This window comes from Saccoglossus kowalevskii, chromosome 11 (assembly GCF_978046115.1).
Source record: "Saccoglossus kowalevskii chromosome 11, keSacKowa6.1, whole genome shotgun sequence".
NCBI classification, from domain to species: Eukaryota; Metazoa; Hemichordata; class Enteropneusta; family Harrimaniidae; genus Saccoglossus; species Saccoglossus kowalevskii.
In genome coordinates, this window is record NC_140651.1 from 29,032,512 (window position 1) to 29,054,656 (window position 22,145).

The 22,145-nt window shown below is 32.8% G+C and overlaps 3 protein-coding genes across 4 annotated transcripts in view; 2 read left to right on the top strand and 1 right to left on the bottom strand.

The window, feature by feature from the left end:
- Positions 1–778: 778 nt before the first annotated feature.
- Positions 779–7,033, bottom strand: LOC144350870 (uncharacterized). The gene is made up of 6 exons (XM_078008936.2): positions 6,592–7,033; positions 4,483–4,611; positions 3,614–3,676; positions 3,102–3,258; positions 2,366–2,473; positions 779–1,170 (listed from the first exon to the last, which is right to left on the bottom strand). Exons 1-6 carry the CDS (start codon positions 6,675–6,677, stop codon positions 1,132–1,134), a joined length of 582 nt encoding a protein of 193 aa, XP_077865062.2. The 5' UTR covers positions 6,678–7,033; the 3' UTR covers positions 779–1,131.
- A 739-nt stretch (positions 7,034–7,772) lies between these two features.
- Positions 7,773–10,047, top strand: LOC144350869 (uncharacterized). The gene is made up of 5 exons (XM_078008935.2): positions 7,773–7,782; positions 8,143–8,244; positions 8,806–8,968; positions 9,122–9,349; positions 9,650–10,047. Exons 1-5 carry the CDS (start codon positions 7,773–7,775, stop codon positions 9,774–9,776), a joined length of 630 nt encoding a protein of 209 aa, XP_077865061.1. The 3' UTR covers positions 9,777–10,047.
- Positions 10,048–11,840: 1,793 nt separating this feature from the next.
- Positions 11,841–22,145, top strand: part of LOC100369272 (alpha-L-fucosidase-like) — a 33,805-nt gene continuing 23,500 nt past the window's right edge. The window contains exon 1 of one of the 2 annotated variants that reach the window (XM_085505103.1): positions 11,841–12,125. The gene's annotated coding sequence lies outside the window, so the exon portion shown is untranslated. The remainder of the gene's footprint in view (positions 12,126–22,145) is intronic. The other variant, XM_078008939.2, reaches the window with a different exon arrangement.

Below are 22,145 nucleotides of genomic sequence, written 5' to 3' on the forward strand. Positions count from 1 at the left end.
TCAGACAGATTTTATGTTTCTATGGAAACATTTGTGAGTTCCTTCTTGTACATAGTGTGAATCAATAAATGACCAAACCTTAAATCTGAAAATAGTAGTTACGTGAGGCAGGGGGGTATTTTTTTTTTTTAAGTTCGTTATTATGGTGGCAAACTTGTATCAAGCTTGTTGGTGTTCCCCTTGAACAAACTGAATACAAAGTGCATGAAACTAAAAGAAACGTTTTACAGAGTACATCAAGCGTACAACAAAATGTTGAAGACAAAAAAGGGGATCACTCATTTAACAAGATTCCTTTTATTTTGTTCACTAACCAGTTTTTCCCTAGAAAAAATTGCAGAGATTTGTTTACATTCCTCTTCTTAGAAAACATTTGTTCTCCACAATCTGTTCATTAAACAAAACAAGTGGTTTACACTTTTGTGATCATTTAATTGACTTGAAGGGAAATGGTTATTGTGTCATGTTTAGTATGGGTCCTTTAGTGGCATGAAATTTGAACATGCACAACACAACAACCCTTGTTTTTTTAAGCCCTTAACTTTTGTGTGCTGCTCAATTTCCTTTTTATCAAAAACTCAATAACAAAAATATATGATAAAATAAATATTTTTATTTTCTAGAAGTCTATAAAGAAATCTTGTGGTATTTACTGAATGATTGTATTTCATGTATATATTAATTTTGATTATTTTAGATGTATGGACATTTGTATAATTTAATTCAAGATTTGATTGTAAAATGTGAATATATTGATAAATTAAACTCATTACTGCTATTTTTCAAGAAATAAAAAAACACTTGTCATTTCTCATTATTATTTGCATAGATTATCAAAATAGGGTTGCACCTGTTCTGACTTTGATCCTGGGCAGTTTTTTTTTAATAATTTAGGAGTTCCTCTCACTTTTTACTCCATTCCTTGCACATGGCAAAGTGTAATCAATCTACAGTCATGGTCACGTAACCCAAAAAAATTTATCTCCTACTACTTGGTAGTAACTATTGAAGTAGTGCTTCCAGTGAGGAACCAGCAGCACAAAATATTCACTACTGTGTGTCATTAGCGCCCTCTAGGTACTGCCAAAATATCACGGAATATATTATTTTCATCGTTCAAATGAGCTGATCTTATTCACATGGTAGCTGTTTAACCATCTTGTACCATCTCTACAACAAGAACACAATAAAATCATTACATCAGATATTTGGTGTTAAAAAGCTGGAATTGGAACATAATACCAGAACTAAATTTGAGTCAATGTGAGCAACTCTCGAGATCAGAGAGCAGCTTGTTGAGAGCAGTTTTTTTATCCTATCAAATTCTGAATTATATGTCTGCTTTAACTCAGCTGCCAAATTTTGCCAATATCACAAATATGAGAATAGCGGTATCATTTCTTTGTAGACCCAGTTGATATGAGTTTATATCATTGGCTTGTATTATCTATTAATTGAAGGTATATGGATAAAACCCATAACACTAGTATCAACCAGCTCTGAAAAAGAAAGCTATCAGATGGCAGATCTCCAAGCACTGGTTGTATGACTACATCTGCTATAGTGTTCCAGATATCATAGTTGTGCATATTTAATGAGGCCACATTAAATATTACAAGATAGAATTTGTCTACATTGTGATTCACATAAAGTAGAAGATAAAGAACATTTACAAATAGTTTGTCCAAAAACCATGACATTACGGCAAGATTTGTTCTCGCATATAATATTCCCAAAAGAAATCAAAAAAGTAAAAAAAACAATCATAATTTTGACAAAACTACAATTATGAATCTCATGCTGATTACACATAACATCTAAGCTGCTAATTGTTTTCAGATTGACAGAAATATTACTCTTCTTTAGCGACAGTTTTTTGAAATAAACTTTTAGTTATTATGTGTTGCTGTAACAGTCATTGTACCATGTGGGCAGAAATTCTTACATGACGTTTAACAAAGATATCAATCGTTATATTTCAAACTAACGTTACAACTGTGAATGATATCTACCAAGGTCATGTGATAATAGCCTAGAATAGTATTCCAGAGTAGGTGAGACCTGTACGACAAACACCTAGTATCCATGCTCCATGAACACGATCACAGTTGGATATTGAGCAAAAAATGATTGTGTAAACATTAAACATGTCAACATTTGTAGGTATTTTTTCTATATTTTAATTTTGAACCAAATCAACATTATCTCTAAATACGAACAAGTTTATGACAATGACACTCATTTTGAAAATGATATTTTTTTTAATAAAAAGGCAAAATCGGTTTGTAGTTTGGAAATTAAGTTACACTTGGATTGTACTGTGAATATTAAATACCAATTATAATAACAAAAAAACACATCTTACTGATTTTGATTTCCCATGACAACATCCTCTAGTTTTACCGATATCATAACCATTGTCTTCATAGAATTGTAATGCTGGACTCAATGAGTTGCAAATCAGTGTCATATACTGTAAAAATAGTCAGTGATTGACAATTATTCATAAATCAACCACATATTATATGCAAATTTACAGTCATCTATATGCAAATTGTTTACCATTCATATGCAAATCAATCATCACTAAATGAAAGAATTATCAAAATTAGAAACCATGCCCGAGAAATGGTTGACAATATGGTAAAATGCTTTTTTGGATAAAAATGGTCACCACCAAAATTTTATTTGCATATCTATACTACTATACCGTATACATGTACTGTCGTTGTGACAACTTTGAACAAAATTGGTCCAAGTATGTCTGAGAAATCAGAAAATATAAGTCTCTATTTCAGGCGAGGATTAAATATCATATGAGATTGGAGTGAAGTGAGATGCAGTTTTTATTTACTCCACATGAATACTGTAGAATACTTTATTTCCACTTGGAATTTATTTTCACTGAAGGGATGCTTCAGTGAAAATAAAATCCAGCGACTATACTTTTTTTCTTATGCCTCACATTCGACTCATCAAAAATCAGTGAAAATAAATTCCATACAAAACACCCAAAAAGCTTTTTCAGTGAAAATTAATTCCAGTTAAAATAAAGTATTTCACAGTATATGCCTAACATATAAGCCTGGGTTGATACTTACAGTACAGTCAAGTCTTTTCCCTTCCTGCTCAGCATGGTTGAGTAGAGCCTCACTAATCCCTTGTTCTCTGAATCTCTCAATAACTGTGAGATGGTGAATATGACACTGCTTAGTGTCCTGTACACTGTACTCCATCTCACCAGACACATGTAACATACTGTAAACAACAAATGACAATTTATCAATTTATGAATATTTATATATATGAATGGTAGTTAAAACCAACCAATCACAATAAATAATTAGAAAATAAATGTTATTACATCGGCCAATAGAAACCTCTCAATTTAGTTGAAAATTTCGAAATTTATAAATATTTATAAAAATCAAGAGAATGGGTTTGTGGAGGTGATAGTACCATGAGAAACTGGTCTAAACCATTGTTAAATTTATGTATATTTGAATGGTTCCCACTCTCTACATTAGTCCAGAATTTCTGTAAATATTTGAGTTTCTAAGTAAAAAGTATCGCTATAAGATAAGTAGTTTTTGAAGTTGAGGTGATTTCTTACCCACTAAACCCACAGAATCCTAGTGTTGTATAACTGTCAAGATAATCGGCTTCAGCTGGTTCTCTACAATAAAAACAATTCATAGAGTTATCAGGGAAACAGCGCCACCGTAGTGCCTTTTTCATTTTATATTACATGTATGTAAGCCTATGCTCTGTTGGAGGGGGCATGCGCTAATTGAACCAGATGTATAGAGCATTGATTGGGTAAAATTAACCTTTTCACCACCAGTTCTGTCTTTTCAGCACAAATTCACAAAATAGTCCTGTTTATTGTCTGCCCTTTCCTTCAAAAGACCAGGACAAAAATAACCACATTTTTTGGATAAAAACCGAAAATTGACTCTAATGTTGTCTTTTGGCTCCAAAATTAGGGTTCATTATGGAAATATTCAAGAATATAAGCCAAGTGGTGAAAAGGTTAATTAACATCAGCATTTACACCTGAATCTTGAAATGCTGTCAAGCTCAGTCCCAGGCTTTTACAAACTTGACTTCTACAAAAAATATTGAAATAATATATACCGGTAGAACATAAACACGATATGTATAAATGAATGGAAGTGATTTTGTAAATGTATTTTTTAGAAATAAGTGATTATTAAATTATTATTAAATTATGTGGTACAATATGAATAAATGCGTCACACATCAGTCATGAAAACCAATCACAATTACTTATTGGAATTTGAATGAAAGATGGGAACTGGTGTTTACAAATATTTATAAATGTGTATATAAACTCAAGTACAAGTTGTTTACTTATTTATTTGTCCAAACCAAACATCTTCATGACTAATTATTCACCCTATGTAAGGTTCATTGAGAGTATTCATTAAGGACCTCATTATTTTATTCTATGATACTTACGGGTCATTTTTAAGTCTTAAAGCAATCAACCCAGCTTTGTTTTCTTTGTATATAGCTATAAAATAACGTGGATAGATTTCTGGTGAGCACTGGTACGACTGAGTCATCAATCTTGTGAAGTCCTCCAATCTAGAAGCAAAAACAATGGGACAATAACTATAACTACTAATTTTTTTATGATTTTTATTTTCAATTTAATATGACCATAACCAAAATGTGGAAACGAAAATCATAGCACATATGCTGTATACCGACATTGTACGTTAACTCATTTGCCAGTGAAAAAATAGGAGGCAAGGTTGTGTCCAGGTCTCCAGAGGGCGCCATCTATTGAAATCATGTTGTCAAGCAAACCTCAAGATACAAGATAACAACTTACAGGGGGCCAAGTAGTGAATTCTGTTTCTCAGGGTGAAATGTGTGAAATGTCACTAATTTCTAAGTATTATGAGGTTATTACAAGGATACTGCAACGTATGCACAAAGACAGTACAAGGGGGTATCGACCGACGTGCAGCGGAGGTCAATGCGACTACGTACTGTCTGAGTGTATACTTTGCAGTATCCTCATATCCTAAACTTTATTATTATACATTTGTTCCCCAGAATACATCATGGGAATGCAGAAATCCAAAACATTTAGAACAGATTTAGCAAACTTATTTGTGTGGAGTCTGGTCAAACCCGGGGGGCAGCCATATGGTAGGATGAAAATACCCAGTGCAATGCGGCAAAATTACGGCACACTGTAACTTATTGCTTTACGGTGACAGATGTATAATAGTACTTATATATTATTAAAGTTGAAATCAATATGATATGGCAAATAAAATGGGTAATCTGTTGTCATATACTATAAAACAATTAGAAATAACTGCATGCCATTTTACCGGAATATGATTAAATTTATAAATTAACAGAATCTCAACTTAGCTAAAGTGCTAACAATCTCCTTGTGAGAATATTTTAAATTATTTACATCTTGAATTAGTGAAATTATGGATTAGCTAAAAATAATATTCTTGCTAATAAAGACATGTTTTGCAGTATGTCTGTACCAAGCGACAACCAAGGCATTGTTGTTTCCAGTTAATATTTGAACTATATATGAACATTTATGTATACATTATAATCAATCATAATGTTCTCCCCCATCTGAATTGTATCTATTATGAAATGAACCTCATTGAGTGATTCTGATCTGCTCCATTAAGGCACAATCACATGATAAAAAACACCGATTCATAAATTATTGTTGTTACATGATACAGGTATGAGTCGGTCAAACTCCAACCCATCCCACCTTATATCAAATGGGGGCAATAGGTGATTTGACATTCACTGTGAGATCTTGTGTGATGTGTGAATAATGGAGTTTGAACTTCAAGCACAAACATTAAATGATTTCATTTTGAACTTCCCCCTTTTTTTACAGTTCAATGTCAAAATGCCTATCTTTCAGCTGGCATTACTTCATCAACATCAACTATCATTAAATTTGTATATCACATTATTAAGCGTGGAAATACAGAAAAGATTTCACACATAGTGCGGTATATTGCAGGTCTATTATAGGGCTGCCATGCATTGATACTTCGTCCGGGATAAATTGAGTTAGAACAACAATCAATATTAGACCAAAATAAAAAAATGTTGTTCCTATAACACGTTTTCCAAAAACAAAGTAGGTCAGGTGGGTAGAAATTTTTTTTATATATATTTTTTCAGTAACAACTGTTTTTAATTTTTTTTTCTTACATATAAAAACGGTTTTGCAGATATGAGTGTCATAAGTCTTGTACGAATTTGTCTTCAATACTCAAAGTTCGAAATTTTCATAGAAACACATTTAATACCTGTCACAATTTTGTGACGTTTTCAATGTTTAAGGTCAGGCAGTAAAAAATAGGGTAGGTCAGGTTATAGAAACCGCACGTTTTTTGTTGTTTTTTTTGTCTAAGCATTATCATACCTCATGTGCAAGTCACATAAGTTGATTTGTCAGAACATGGTCATGAGACAAGATATTACTTTATATAGTACTACTCATGTTTGTATATCGATGTCACGTGTCGGGGATTAGCAGTATTTTAACACGCATATAGGTACCTGTGTTTACCAACAGCCCACTCTAATTTAGACCGGAAAGACTCGACAGTCATTATTGCGGCGAATTCACAGTCGTCAACCGTCATGTTTTTTATTACTGTGGTCTCCGTCCTTTGTTCTGTGAATACGTCGTTCGCATCGCCGTCGAACAAACTATAAGGTGTTTCGATATTGTCATTTTCAGAAGATATCAAGTGTGAATGTCAACAAACACACACAACAAATATCCGAAACGGAGACTATGCGGCAATGTTTTTTTGGCAATCGAACGGACGGCTAGCTTTTCCCAGGAAAACTTATTTACACAAACAATTTCACGTTGTCCACATTAGCACGGAGTTGTGAAAACAACCACACGTTGCTGAAATAAGTTCATAATTTCGGAATCACTGATCCCCAGCTCCAGCACTGTACCGCCATTTTGTCTAATGCATGCTGGGTAAGAACTTTTGACCAATAGGATGCCAGTGTTTCTTACTCAACACGTCCGGTTAAAAGGTTAGTAAAAAATTATATAACTCACGCGTGTGTAAACATGTACGAATATTTTGGTGCATAGATCACTGGAAATTTATTTTGTTTGTATAGAAAAGGGAAATGCGAGCTTGTTTGTACATGAATAATGATCGCGACAAGTGTGAGGCAGCGAAAAGGTAAATTTTGCAGAACACCTGATAAAACATTGTCACAGAAAATTTCAATTCAGTTTAAGTGTGGAATAGAATACAAATGAGTAAAGTCAAAACATGATCTGTGGCTATATCACATGATATGTATCATAAAAAATATACAAATAAAAAACAAATTCCAGATATTCAAAACCTATACAGATATTTACGTTGTTATGTTACTTTTATTTTGCATGATAAAAATAATCATCTTTAATATTTTTGGAATTATAAATATCACAATATCACTTATCAACAAGGATTTTTTAGTGGCGGTCAGTTTCACCCGGTGAGCTAGCCACATCTAAAAAACCGATACGAAAACGAACATTGGTTACTGACACTGAAAAGCGACAACCCTACACAGGCCGTGCCATGCAGTGTCTAATCACGTGGATATATTGCATGTATGTTAATCGTATGTTATGAAGATGATATCAGTATGTACACTTTTAGATTTGGTGTTTTCAGAATACTGATAACTACGGTTAGTACTTATATGACACCGTTGCCATGGATACAGGTTAGTACTTATATGCTAATCCACGGTGTCTGCGCAAGATCACGGTCGTAGTAGTACAATAGCATCTCCGATGATAGTTAATCGTCAAATACAAACCTCTGTTTTCTGTCTGTCTGTTTTTCTGTCTGTCCACGGGAATAATCACACATTAATATACGTTTAAACGTCCCATATATTACAATGTCTAGCTATGTGACATTAGAAAGTACGTAAAATCAATTGCAGAAATGTTCGTTTGACGGTCATCGGTAGGTGCCTATATGCTCAGTACTATTGTGACATCGAGAAAAGTCTCGAGTTTCATTTAGTCTTGACCCTACCATAATCTTAATAACTCAGTGTCGACACTATCTCTCCCAGAAAGAAATACAAGAAGTGTCCACGAACTCTGTAAGTTGTTTGATATTCAACGCAATGCTCGTCCAAACTCAGTGTCGTCTGAGTCGCTCGTCATAGACAATCGTAAGTATTATTTTAAAAGGTCAAATTTCTTGTGTGATTATCGAATCTGATTAAAATCTGATGTATTGAACAGCGTGAATTTAATTTAATATTATTTTAACTATATATTTTTACTATTTTTTAATTGTTTTTATTATTAGTACATCACTTATCTTATTTTATTTTGTATTACTTTAACTGTTGGCTGTCGCGATTACCACAACTTTTGAAAAACTGCCAGTAAATAATAAATAAATAAATAAATAAATAAATAAATAAATAAATAAATAAATAAATAAATAAATAAATAAATAAATAAATAAATAAATAAATAAATAAATAAATAAATAAATAAATAATAAATTCAAATAAAATAAAATAAAAAAATAAAGTGTATAATAAAATGAATAATAAAAAATTAAATGAAAAAAATGAAGCCCAAAGTAGGATCTGATTTTAATCAAATTTATGTGAATATATGCTTGTTTTTAGTTCACGCTATCTTCTGAAATTTGTGTCTCGATTTCAACCGAAAACAGTCACAAATAATCAGAAAAATAATATAATAATTGTGTATTACAGAGTGTTGTAAGAAGGAAGCTGCGTGGATTAACATAATAACTCAAAATAACTTCAACACGTCATCCAAGTTGTCTGTCAGCAAAGCTGGTGACGTAAATAAGAAATCTACAACCTCAGTGGCTTGTCTGCGAGACCAACTTGAACAGATCGTAGCATCCGATAAGTGAGTATAATGTTGTTGTTTTGTTGTTTTTTTGTTTTTTTTAGAATTATTTCGTTGTATGTCAGTCACGATCAATAATTATGTGGTATATGTTTATTTCGTTGTATTCATGAATCAGTCAATTAACTGACGTACACCCATTATTATGTATAGGTCACATGACATTCAACCGACCAATGTTAAGCAGGTGCAACCAGAACGAAACTCAACACCATATGCATCACGGTCATGTCTGATTCCAAAACCGATTAATCGATTAAAGCTACATGTAGAGGTTGCTCAAAAAGAGGTCTCAAAGTTGGCTACAGAGAGCACATCTCTGCGTGGAATGAAATCTCCGTCTCCCAGGAAACCATTTATTGATGAGGGCACATCCCTGAAGTAAGTACCGAGTATTTTGTGTTTTAACATGCAGTCAATGCAACACACACGCGCATATACAGAGAGAACATTCCATGTGACAAACGAATCATAAATATTGTTTATATAATCAATGAGTTCTTTCTCTTCCCGAACTTCTGCCTTATTTTCATAATCGTTGTCCCATTTTCTACAAGTTATGGCCATAAGGATTCTAGAACATGTAGCAGTTTATAGCCATGACAATTATTGTGTACATGTAAATCCCATTTTTGCCAAAGATATGTAACTATTATTCCACCGTTTTCTCAATATTTGCAGTTCATTGAATGACACAGTCACTGAAATACGTGACCCACAACTGGCCAATGAAGAGAATAACGTGACGTCACAGTCTCAGGTAGTTTTGCCTTCGACTAGCTCCCAGCCGTCAAATAAAGCAAATTGACGAGATATCATGTGACCTCAACAAGATGAAGTTATTGGTAGATTCACCCGGGCAGAAAAATTTTATGGAAACCGGGGATATACGCATGAAAACTAAACACGAAGATGTGACGTCAGCTGCCTCGGCATCACATCAGCCGCCAACATTGCGGAAAACTAAAAAAGAAAGTTGGTGGAAGAGGCTTAAAAGATTTTTCTCGAGACGCAGGTTTTCAGTACCAGTAACGACTGGTTAGACTTGTTTTTATAGAATAAACCTTTTGTTATCATTACCACTTACCGTAGTTGGTGTATTTTTTTTTCTTCACCTCAGAACATCATTCTGTGTCATTACTACGATGTTTCCATGACAGCGATTTATGACGAACTTTCTCAAAAATGACTAGTATGGTGTTTGACGACTGTATTCGTTAACTTTGTTCTTGTCTCGTGTAATATAAATTTCATGGGATTCAACTCACAGCCACTGTAAATGCCCATCGCCACTGATGTACACGCCACACCCTAAAACCAGCTGAATGTATTTCTAAATACATATAAAATTAGAGTGGTCTTAATAAATTCCAGTCGACACCCATTACGTAGTCACATCAAATCGGGCATCGTTAGTAAGTAAAATACTAGTAGTTCGATGGGAGAGATTTATCGTACTAGTTGACATGTTCAGCCATGTCATGTAGTCCCAAACATAAATATGACTTTTGTGGCAAAATGCACTATGTGTCAGCACTAACTCTTGCAATTTGCACTTTAAAAAAAAAGTCAGGAGAAACAACAGTGACACTCAATGTCCAGAACTGTCGCCTGGCACAAAAACATTTAAAAAAAAAATAGTTGACATGTTGTGTATCATGCATGCATTTTTAATCTTAGTCTCGAGGCTATGCACATTCTTGTATAATATAATATAATATAATATAATATAATATAATATAATATAATATAATATAATATAATATAATATAATATAATATAATATAATATAATATAATATAATATAATATAATATAATATAATATAATATATATTTATTATATATAATAATATGATATTATTCTAGTATAATAATGCACGCACGTTAAGGGTAAGTGCCCTCTACGATCGTGACTATTTTAGTGTTTCTACCCACCTATTGATGGCGGTATTTGTAAGGTGTCATGTTGGAAAACGTCGACATTCATCTGACCTAGCTAATAAAACAAACACCAGTGAGTCAGCCTGAACATTTATTTGATCATGGTTATCTTCAGTGATGAAATCCTTGTAATGTGGCCCACCAATAACCGATTTGATTTGCTAATGTGCTTTCAAAATTCCTTTGAAATGTTAAAAGCAATCACCATTGTCAATGCGTGATGATAATATCCCGCGTGAAAGTAATAATTGAATGTTCTTACTCTAAAAAAATAACTTGACATATTTTGATGATTTTTGTCATAATTATGTTTCCGCCTGTTTCTAATCAGGAAAAATGATTTCAGAAATTTTCACCGTGACTGTCCCGAACTTGAAAAAATTGTCAAATACGATTTTTCAATTAAAATGAGATCAAATGCAACTAAATCCGTCAAACATTTACAAAAGTTGTCATTAATTACATCGATATCCTAATACTTAAACGTCATGAATAACCATACAACACTTCTTTATTTTTTCTATTTATTCAGAATTATAAAAATACCTAATAATCTGACAGATAAAACGCAATAAGTAAATTGTAAACTTTCCAATAACATTCCATAACTGTTATTCGACTAAGTAGGCATCAATTCACAACAACAACAAATCTCTAAAAGCAGCCTATTTGTTAGAGAAGAAAATTACAACGTCTGTACGCCATACAGAACGCCAAAAAAAGGCAACGTCAAGTCGTGTCCTCTAGTTAGCGCATAGCGTATCACACCAGGAAGTTGCTTTGAAAACCGAATGGTAGTAGTTAGCAGAGTCGAGGCTTAGGAACTACGTAATCCGTCGATGGCTAGCAGCTATTGGCCGATAACATATAACATAAGCCTAGATATTTAGGTGTGGGCAATTGTAATTAGAGTTGGGAGTTGGTGCCGGGTACCTTGCTTTCTTCCTGGACCTCCTGACTGGTAATAGAGATGTATATCTGTGATTACTTCAAGTGTCTTCCAGTGCACCAACAGTGCAAGTGTTATCAAGCGAGTTGAAGTTCCCGCCCCCTGCAGCAGTATTATGAATCACAATTTCAAAACTCACCGCTATTTTCACAGTTCAAATTTACAAGTCTACAAGAATACGTACATTTACATTTGCGTTTCTTAATGTGAGGCATATGTACAGTATCTGTCGGTGTTAAGGAAGAGAGAGAGTGATGAGGAGTTAGGTGAGTATGTCAGAGTTTAGAATCCTAAGGCTGTATTGCTACAGTTTAATGGTCTCTCATTTGTAAATACACTCATCGCAAATTTCATCGTAAACATTTTGTCGTAAATTTGCTCAGAATATTGTTTAAATACAGGTGACTGGTGAACACAAACTAATAAACTAATTGATACTAGTTTTATACGGGTCAGTCACCTTTCGGAGAAAAAAACCCACACACGTAGTTTTGATACAGGGAAACCAATCCAGACCGGCTTACCGGGTCTGCTCTATTGTTACACGCCGTTGAAGGACCATGGCATCATCGGAATGTGTTTTGTCCAACTGAGTGGTTACTAGTATAGAGATAGATGGACTGTGCTAGTATGCTTCATTTGATAGAGACTCAATATAACACAAGAGAACGGTGATGGTTGTAAACCATAACTGCCTCAGCACAAAGGCTGTTATGTAATACCAGGGGATGTAAAGGAAAATGTTTTGTAGTGTTACTACTGTGTAATTTACAATATATCTGAATTAACCTTCACTATTAAGGACAATATGGGAGTAGAAGCAAGGCTACGCAAATTTTGCGAAGTAGTAGTTAGTTAGAATTACCAGACATTGTGGGATATAAAGAAGTGGCCTATAAACCCATGAAACATACTCGCACATACCCATACATGTCTTATTCTGTGGCTGTCATGTACACAATCATAATAACTGGAAATGGTTTCACAACAGAAAAAAGTGTTATTGCTGTAAATATTTATGAACAATAAAAACTGAAATTTGGAAAAACTATGAACAAAAAACAGTCTGTGATTTTCTGTACAGTTTCCAGGAAATTATTAACCGAACCATAACATTTATAAAAAGCACAGTGCTGAGATTCACATCGAGTATATCAGAAATATAAACGTACAGTTTAGTGATATATTAAAGTCAAATTTTGTATAGTTCAATACACATACAACCACCCATATACTAGTATATTTTGACAATAAACACCTCCTTCACATTGTGCAAATACAAACAAGACATTAAACCTTCCTGACAGTAACATGTAAGCGTTGTATAAACCTAAATGAAAAGTCTTGAGTCATGGCGAATACTTCTATCGAGTAGCCCATTTAAAAATCTCTTCAACTATCCAAGCCCAATCACTAATGTGCGGGGTCATTAATTAAATAATATTAATTTTATTAACACTTACACATTCCCCGGAGGGATTGGCAATGGCTACAAATGTTTAAGAAAGAATAAAAGGTTAACAAAAATTAAATAAATAATATAAAATAAAAACATACAAAAAACTAAGCTAATACATTACTGTAACAGAAAAAGAAAATATTAAGACTAGATTATTATACAATAAAAAGATAGAAAAAATGCAAAACTTAACTGAGAAAGAAAATTCTCACTGGGATTGCTGTCTTATTTCAAAACACTAGACCACTGTTGTTTAGCAAGACTATGAATTGTGTCTTTGGTGACAAATTTTGGTTTTTGCCATTTCAAATAAGACATTTCTATCGGGGGTATAACTTTTGCATGACATCATTAGGTGATATTCATCTTCTACTTGATTCTGATCACAAAAGTTACATAATCTATTAGCAAGGGGTATTCCGTTGTGTCTGTCAGTCTCAGTTTTCAAGTTATGGTCACTGAGGCGGAATTATTTAAATTTTCTCGCACCTTAATATTTTGCAGGGTAATAAGGAATGTTTCAAAAGCAAAATTGTTTTTTAATTCTCTGTATGTTCTTAATTTATTTATATTTCATTTTGTTTTGATTGATTGTCGTTTTGTAATTCATTTTTCAAATTTAATTTATTTTTTATTAATTTTTCCTGATTGCCTTGCTGTTAGAATTTCATTGTTGTCAACCAGGTTAGACTGGTTGATGTTATTCAAAAGGGAGTCTACCATTTACTATTAATTTCTTAATATTAATAATTTACTATTAAACTCGAAAACATCGTAATTTTATTACTTCTACACCAGGTAACACCAATTAAAACCAACATCAATTTAGAATTACTGTGGCCAATGACATTGAAATTTGCTCTTCCATAAAGCATCAGTTTCCCTTTTCTAATAATCAAAACTACCCTTGATACCCTGGAGAAGTATGTCCATTGTTTCACAACAACGACTGTCCCAACAGATTCGTCTTCTCAATTTCTCAAGATAACGTCCCAGGGTTGTTTTGTTTATTAGAAGGAAATGTCCTATGACAGCATTTCTTGAATTAATTTCCATTGCACAAAAAAGCAACAAATACTGTTACTGAAGCACAGAATTGGCATGAATTTTTTCCCCGGCCATTCACGCAAACTGCAAATCAAGACTTTTACCGCATCCATAGTTGTTGACAGCCGATGGATGATGATGGATGTATTGTGACGTATTTTGACCCCCGTATTCTGACCTTGCATTCTTGCCACATTTACTGCCCTTTCATACCCGTTCAATTTCCTTCCATTATTTCATCCAGTTTCCATGATATTTTATATTTAAAACCAACCTTTATTTCACAATCACTCGAGTTTTCACTTTTCTAAAATTATCTTGCTGATCAAAAGACTTTTCACTCCCATCATGCAATCTCCCATAGTACTTCCGCAGACACAGCGGCGATCGCCAACATATCTACAAATAACCTCGCTCTCAGGAGCTGAGGAATGACTGTGTCTAATAAATAAATAAATCGTCATTGTTGAAAGACGAACATATTGTTATCCAGGTATCGAAATTTGAGCATATTCACTGTGTTTAAATTTGTCATGGAAACAATGGGCTTTTATTGTTATTTTACATGTTCACGTAGATTTTATTTAGTGGATTTTACCTATCAGAAATAACGAAATTAAAATACAATGAATAATTATTGCATTTACAGAACCATCCAATGTTGTACGAAGTGGTGAAATTATTGCGTAGCGTCATGTACTGACTATATGTACATTATTGTAACAATAATTGCCTTTCTTGAAAAAGAAAGCAGAGGAGGTTTTCGACGTCACCGATTTTCGATTTGTGCAACGTATACACTTGTTTACGACTATGACCTTTTGAAATGACTCAGATCCCCGAATGTTCCGATTTTAGTGCAGTGTTAACATCATCATATATTGACACACACTAGTGCATTGTCAGACTAGACAATACTGGTACTACTAGTAACTGACAACATCATGACGTCATGCGGCAAACAATGTTTTTCCATTGCGTCGATGACGTACTGTTGTAAACAATGGCGGGAAATACCCTGGTATTAAATTTGTTTACTGTCTACAATGGCAGCTCGATCGCGCCATAATCAGCTGGTTAGTAGTAATTGCCACGTGTCAGTAGGAACTGAAAACAACATAGATAAGGTGAACCGGGCACAAATCCGCTCAATTCATAGCTATTTTTACTCATGTAAAAAAAGACCATACTAGTAGTTTGTGAAGTAGTATAACTTTTTCGCCAAATTGTCTAAAATGTGTATTTATTTTCCCATTTGGGCTGTTTTGAAAAGGTTTTGGAGGTACATATACTGGGGGCATACAAGTCGCTCACTGAATTTCTCTGGGGCAGTGTCCTGAAATCAGACACTGGATATGGCCCAGTCTCTCTATAGTCATTAACGAGACTGTGATTGGACAATCCATGGTGGCAGAGAATTACTACATGCGCTCACACTAAAGATAGCGTGGTTATTATAATGTATATATGTACAATATATTTTATTTGACACGAAATAATCTGTGGTGAAAAGACATTAAATATAATAAAACACAAGTACACACACAAAACAAAAGAAAATACATAAAAGAATAAAATTACTTATAGATATGCTGTCAATAAATTTACTAGCACTATTGGCAATGAATCCATCTCTCTACTTAAAATTTCTACAAACATTTGTTGTTTTAATAGTGTAAGGATACTTTCATTATGAATGCTAACTGTATTTAGAAATCCAGTATGGTTGCAGTCTAAAAGTGTATGGATTTCATTGCCAATAGCCCCATTATTACAAAGTTGGCACTTTCTTTCCTCTGGAGGTATCCCTTGATATCTAAGTTTTCAATTGGTAGGGTATGTGTAGATATCCTAAATTTGGTGAAGCTGGTTCTATGTTGTACATTTTTTACTTGATTCAAATTTATATCCAGGTTTGAACTGGGTGCATGTACGTAATTTATCGTTTTGGTTTGTCTGGACTGTTGGTAGCCAATCATGTTCAACATAGATTTCTTTTAATTTTGACTTAAGCCGAGTATCGTCATCAGCACCATCAGCAGTTATCTCATCTAATTTATTTACAAATGTTGCCCATGTAATAATAATAATCATCTTTATTGTTATTGTATCCTCTGTGGGACTTTGATTATAAAATACAATAAAAGTATAGCAATGAAAAAATTAAATGAGATTAAAAGAGTATAAAACAAAGTTATTAATAAAATATAATAAGTTAAAGTAAATGTTTTTATTCATTTTGAGGCAGCTGGTAGTATATTTTTCAAGTTGTTCTCTCGGATTTTAAAACAATAATGTATACGTACTTCGCAATTTGAGGAGCTAATATTTTACTACCATTGTTTAGTATGGCAACTATTTTTTTTTGTCAGGAAGTTTTGGTAGCATCAAATTTTTTATGTATTACCTTTGATTTTAGTTTCTGAGATGTAAGCACGTCAATCTAAGTGACTGCAATTGTCGGTGTTGTTTTCAATTCTTTTCATTTATTTAATTAATTGTGCACAAATTTCAGTAATAACAGGATAACTTCCAAGTTCAGCTCTAGAAGCAATATTACTTGAACGCCTGTGCACTCCTAATACACTCTTACAGAACTTAATGTGAAGTTGCTCAAATTGTGATCTGTCATTAAAGAGATTATTAACAAATCATTCTGTATCAGATCATGATCATCATGTTTAGATTTGTAAATCTTGAAGGTGTACAACGCTCACAATTCCACATATTCAAGAAAAAACAATAATATAGCCCACTCCGATCTGATTCTTCTCATAAACAAGCCCTAACAAGTATTGCCAATCATATCTAACCTCGTTTTAACTCGGCTAACTGTGATTGATTGTTGACATATTTAAATTGTCTGGCCACTGTGATCTCTCGTACTTTGATCCGACCTCATTACAACAACGGGATTTTCCACTCGAATAAATCAGTATCACGTGATTTTGTATTACAAATTTGTATTATAACATGCTGCTCGTCTGAATATGCAAATTACCAGATAATAGACACCATGACGACAATAGTGCGACCGCTCACGATATTGCAATAAATTGACATACTAAGTAGTTAATCAGCAACATATTAGCAGTGCTTACACACCGATTGCACGATTTCGTATCTGTTCACCCCTTTCTCCACAACGATCGATGGACAGTAAGCTGAAACATACCTTGCAAATTCCAGATATGGTATACTTTAATAATAACATAGTGAAACCATTAAAGCCTTGGCGATCTTTTCAATGACAATAAATAGAAATGTTTATATAACCCATGACCCAAATAGAAACATACAATATGGATTATTTGATATCCGTATATTTATATTATATTTTAAAGCAATATATGCTTCCTTGGGATTCCAATCAAATCACTCAAAGCCACAGCAAAGATATGCATTTAGCTTGGAATTGTCAGCAACTGCGCACGATGTCTACATTTGATCCCTTCCTAATGCGAAAATCGTTATAAGGTTACGCCAGTCACATTATAATATACGACAGCATAAAACACATCACTAAGCTGAAAATTGATCTAAAGCAATGATAAAAACGCAAAAACACAAAGATTGATGGTCAGCAATACGGTTTAAAAGGTCTATTGTATGCATAGGTGAGTTGATGTAAAGAGAATGAAATATACAAATAGTCAGAGCCTGAATACTTAATTCATTTGATCCGACTTTATTTCACCGAAATCACTACTAGTAGTCCCATATCAAACAGGACGTGGTGCGACGACCACTGCCCTTTAAATATGTACATGTTTAATCAAATATTGTGTTAGACAAGCAATACAAATTCTTACAATGACTGACACTGTTAAGCTGACATTTGCAACAGTGATAGTACATTATTTGATCATCTAAAAAGATGTAGTTCCACATAGTGTTCAAAACTAAGGCAGATCCTTGGGTCTGGAAGCCTAGAATTTCACATTAAGACAAAAAAGTTTAAGAACTTGCAGGCCTAAAAAGCCTACTCCTCAAATCTGTTGATGATCGTAAAAATGATAAATATTGTTTGAAAGATGACTCACATTTATGGTGACAAATTTCTCAGTAGGTCATCATTACCTTAATGTGCATCTTTCTATTTTTATTTTGTGTGCATACATTTTTCTTTTGGGTCAACAACATTCACATTTCAACTTACATACCCTGTAGAAAATCAACATTTTGACATTAAGGGGTAAACACTGGTTTCACATATTTATTTTATATTGGTACACTTGTAGCCATGGCAACACATTAAAGGGTGATAGTCGCCACACCACGCATGCGCAAGATATACAAGTCTCATATAAACAAAGAGGGCGACTTTGACTGTTGCGCAGATCAACGAGTTCAAACTGAGATGTTACAAGCTTTAGTTAGGTATTTTTTAGGTGATTTGAAGGTATCGAAGGAGTCACAGACAGTAATCAGTGCAAGTCACGCAAAGGTCAAACCTCATACTTGTGATTTCCATTAGAAGAGCGCATTAGATTGTGAGAAAATCTATGTTTATCAACACAAATCACGCACATGCGCAGCGCGATGACAACCGCTCTTTAACATTTTCATTACCATCATACCAGAAGAAAATTGAAAACATCAAACGTAAATGACACATTTAAAAAAATTTATGCAGTAAAATCATAACAAGTAGATTAAAATAAAGTTGCCCAACAAACTGAAAAATATGAACTAAGACTGAAATGCACTCAAATGTGTTGAATTGTGCGCAAGTAATCAGTGCATTATACTCGTATGCATATCAAATAAATATGATCACAATAATCACTGCTCAGTTGTTCATATTGCATTTTTTTATATGTGACACTTACTGTGTTTGCTCTATTAGTAGTGCATGTACTTGCATATAAATGACAGAGGTGTATTTTGGTAAAAATTAAGTCATATTTCAAATAACCAGCACAAAATAAATAAATTTGTTGGTTTATGAATGCTTTTATTTAAGATGTACTTGAAATAGAGCAAATATGGTAAAATGTCAGAACACATAGTAATATTGCACATTTTCATCATAAAAAAATTATTTCGTTTCACATAAAAATTATTAAAGCATGTAAATTTTCATGTAACCATCTTTAAAATCCAAACTTGCTGAACTATGACCCTGAATAAATTTTTATCACACAACTCACACATAGTTAAAATAAAATTAATATAATATATATTTGTTCTTGTACAAAGCAAATGTCTATTAGATTTTCAGTGTTTCATCAATAATATTACTTAAAAATAATAAAATAATTATTATTTTTTAATATAAGTTTGCAAATTAAAATCTTTGATAATCATCACCATATCTCATCAAAAAACAATATTAAATATATTCTAATCTACATTTTTTACAACAGAAATATTCTGTGAAATATTTTTCCTTTTTTCGCTGAAGGAATGGTTCAGTGAAAATAAAATCCAGCGAATATACCTTTTCAAATTCAACTCATCAGAAATCAGTGAAAATAAATTCTATACAAAACACTCAAAAAATCTTTCCAGCAAAAATTAATTGCAGCTAAAATAAAGAATTTTACAGTATTCAGAAAATTGATTCGCAACAGCATCCAAACTAGTTTTGGAAAACCAATTGGTGTTCAAACAAGCAGCCCGCCGGCTGAGATAGTTCTACTGTTAGCAATGCACATTTCAATTAAAGAACAGAAGATATCATTAGAAAATGAACAATATGTATCAAAGCAACGGGACTTTCTGTTTTCAACAAGAATTCAAAAATATCACTTTTTACCAAAAATTACAAAAATATTCTCCAAAATTAGAGAATTAAAGATATCATCACGAAATGAACAAATTTGAGAGAGGTCCACATGTAGTACCTATATATGTAATATCAAAGCAATTGGGCTTGCGGTTATTTAACAAGAAGTCGAAAATATCACTTTTTACCAAAAATGACAAAAACATTCACCAAAATTAGAGAATTAAAGATATCATTACAAAATGAACAAATCTAAGAAAGGTCTACCCCAGGTACATATACACCAAGTACCAAAGCATTCAGGCTTGTAGTTTTCAAGAAGAAGTCGAAAAAGTAAAACATTGACACGGACGACGGACAATCACTCGTATGATAAGCTCCGCTCGACAAAGTTGACAGCATAGATAAAAAGTTGTTTATTTTATTATTGATATGATCCAATAGTATTTGTCTAATTCTTAATGATACATGAGAGTGTATGCATTAACTTGGCAGGAAAACAAATTCTCTAACTAGTTGAGAAAAAATATGGTAAAAATTGTGTTTCTTTTTGAAATAATACAATGTAATATCTTGTAGCAATAGGAATTAAATAGTCTTAGCACATAGGAATGATACTAAATGTCTTTTTCAAGTCAACTTCAAGTAAATCTAAATTAGTTTAGACAATGTTTTGACTTTATAATACTTTTTTTATATATGTATAAGCTGCAAAGGAACATTGGAAATTGAGCATTTTTATTTCTTATTGAATATATTCTTTAAAAAAATAATTAATAATCAGGTAAAAATACATCAAAAGTAAACACATTGATTTGGTAGATTTAGTAGATTTTTTCAAACAGAAAAATATCAATTTATAATTTATGACTGTGATATACTGGTGGAGGTATGCAACAGGCATATCATGACATGACAATACCAAAGCTTCTTAACTTTCACAAAATAAATTATTTCATTCTTCTGATATTTTGAACAAGAGCTGTAGGTGATGAGAAATTTAGTTTATCTGCTCCAAAAGAAACAAAAGAATATTGGAAAAATGCATAAAAAAATGCAAAATACTGAACCAAATTTATGGTGGGAAAAATTATGGCATTCAAAGAAATAAAAGAGCCATTTGGATGTTATATTTGTGTATTGTGAAATCATAAAAAGAAATATTTTCATAAATAGAACATTATATTCTATCAAAATATCAGTAATTACACTGTAAGTTGTTTTGTTGGCAAAATTTTGTCTGGAGACTTTGATGCTGCGTAAAATACAACTACAGTATTCGCAAGATATCTTGTATTTTATTGACAACAGCCGACATCACCGATAAGTATCTGAAAGTGTCATTGAGTCACCATGCAGGATTCTCTGTTTGATGACCAATAATATACAGTATTAGAGAATCATTATTCAAAGTGAAGCTACGGGTATTTCCATAAAAATTAATCTGAGATGAACATGTAGCAGACACTTGAGTTGGTTTCTGTATAGCATTAGGTCAAATACTTTTGAATTTATAGTACAACTTTATTACTTCTGTCATCAACTCATTTAAGCCGTGAACATTAACTACTTCCTGTGTTTGTTCTGTTTAACGGGCACCTAAAGCTGTAAATGAGGAGATTTATTGTAGCACAGTCCCTCAACTGATTGTAGTGAAGTTAGTTAATAGACAGACAAATATGTCAGGTTTCAATCAGTATAACTGTTGTAACTTTCAGATTTGGATTTTGGTTACATTACTCAAGAGTTGCCGACAATACAATCAAGACATTGTACCTGCTACTGATGAGTCAATGGTGTCTACAATAGAAACGAATTTCATTAAGATATCTGTGCTGCACCTAACTGTGCATTAGTAAATTAATGAAAACAATACACAACAAGATATACAAGTACGTTGTATAGCTAGACGACATCACTTATAATTGGTAAAAGAAGCTTACTGGTAAATTAAAAATATACTTTGTGTAAATTAAATTCTGTAAACATCTATATAATAAAAACATTTATATATTGAATTTTAAATAATGTTCTATTGCATTGTGAGAG

Bases quoted from the DNA above. Each gene is read 5' to 3' on its own strand.
- LOC144350870 (XM_078008936.2), bottom strand. From the start codon at position 6,677: ATGACGGTTGACGACTGTGAATTCGCCGCAATAATGACTGTCGAGTCT. The intron at 4,612-6,591 runs GTACCTATATGC...TTTTGCTTCTAG, and splicing joins TGGGCTGTTGGTAAACACAG to ATTGGAGGACTTCACAAGAT. The intron at 3,259-3,613 runs GTAAGAAATCAC...TGTTGTTTACAG, and splicing joins GGATTCTGTGGGTTTAGTGG to TATGTTACATGTGTCTGGTG.
- LOC144350869 (XM_078008935.2), top strand. The intron at 8,969-9,121 runs GTGAGTATAATG...TATTATGTATAG, and splicing joins CAGATCGTAGCATCCGATAA to GTCACATGACATTCAACCGA. The intron at 9,350-9,649 runs GTAAGTACCGAG...CAATATTTGCAG, and splicing joins GATGAGGGCACATCCCTGAA to TTCATTGAATGACACAGTCA.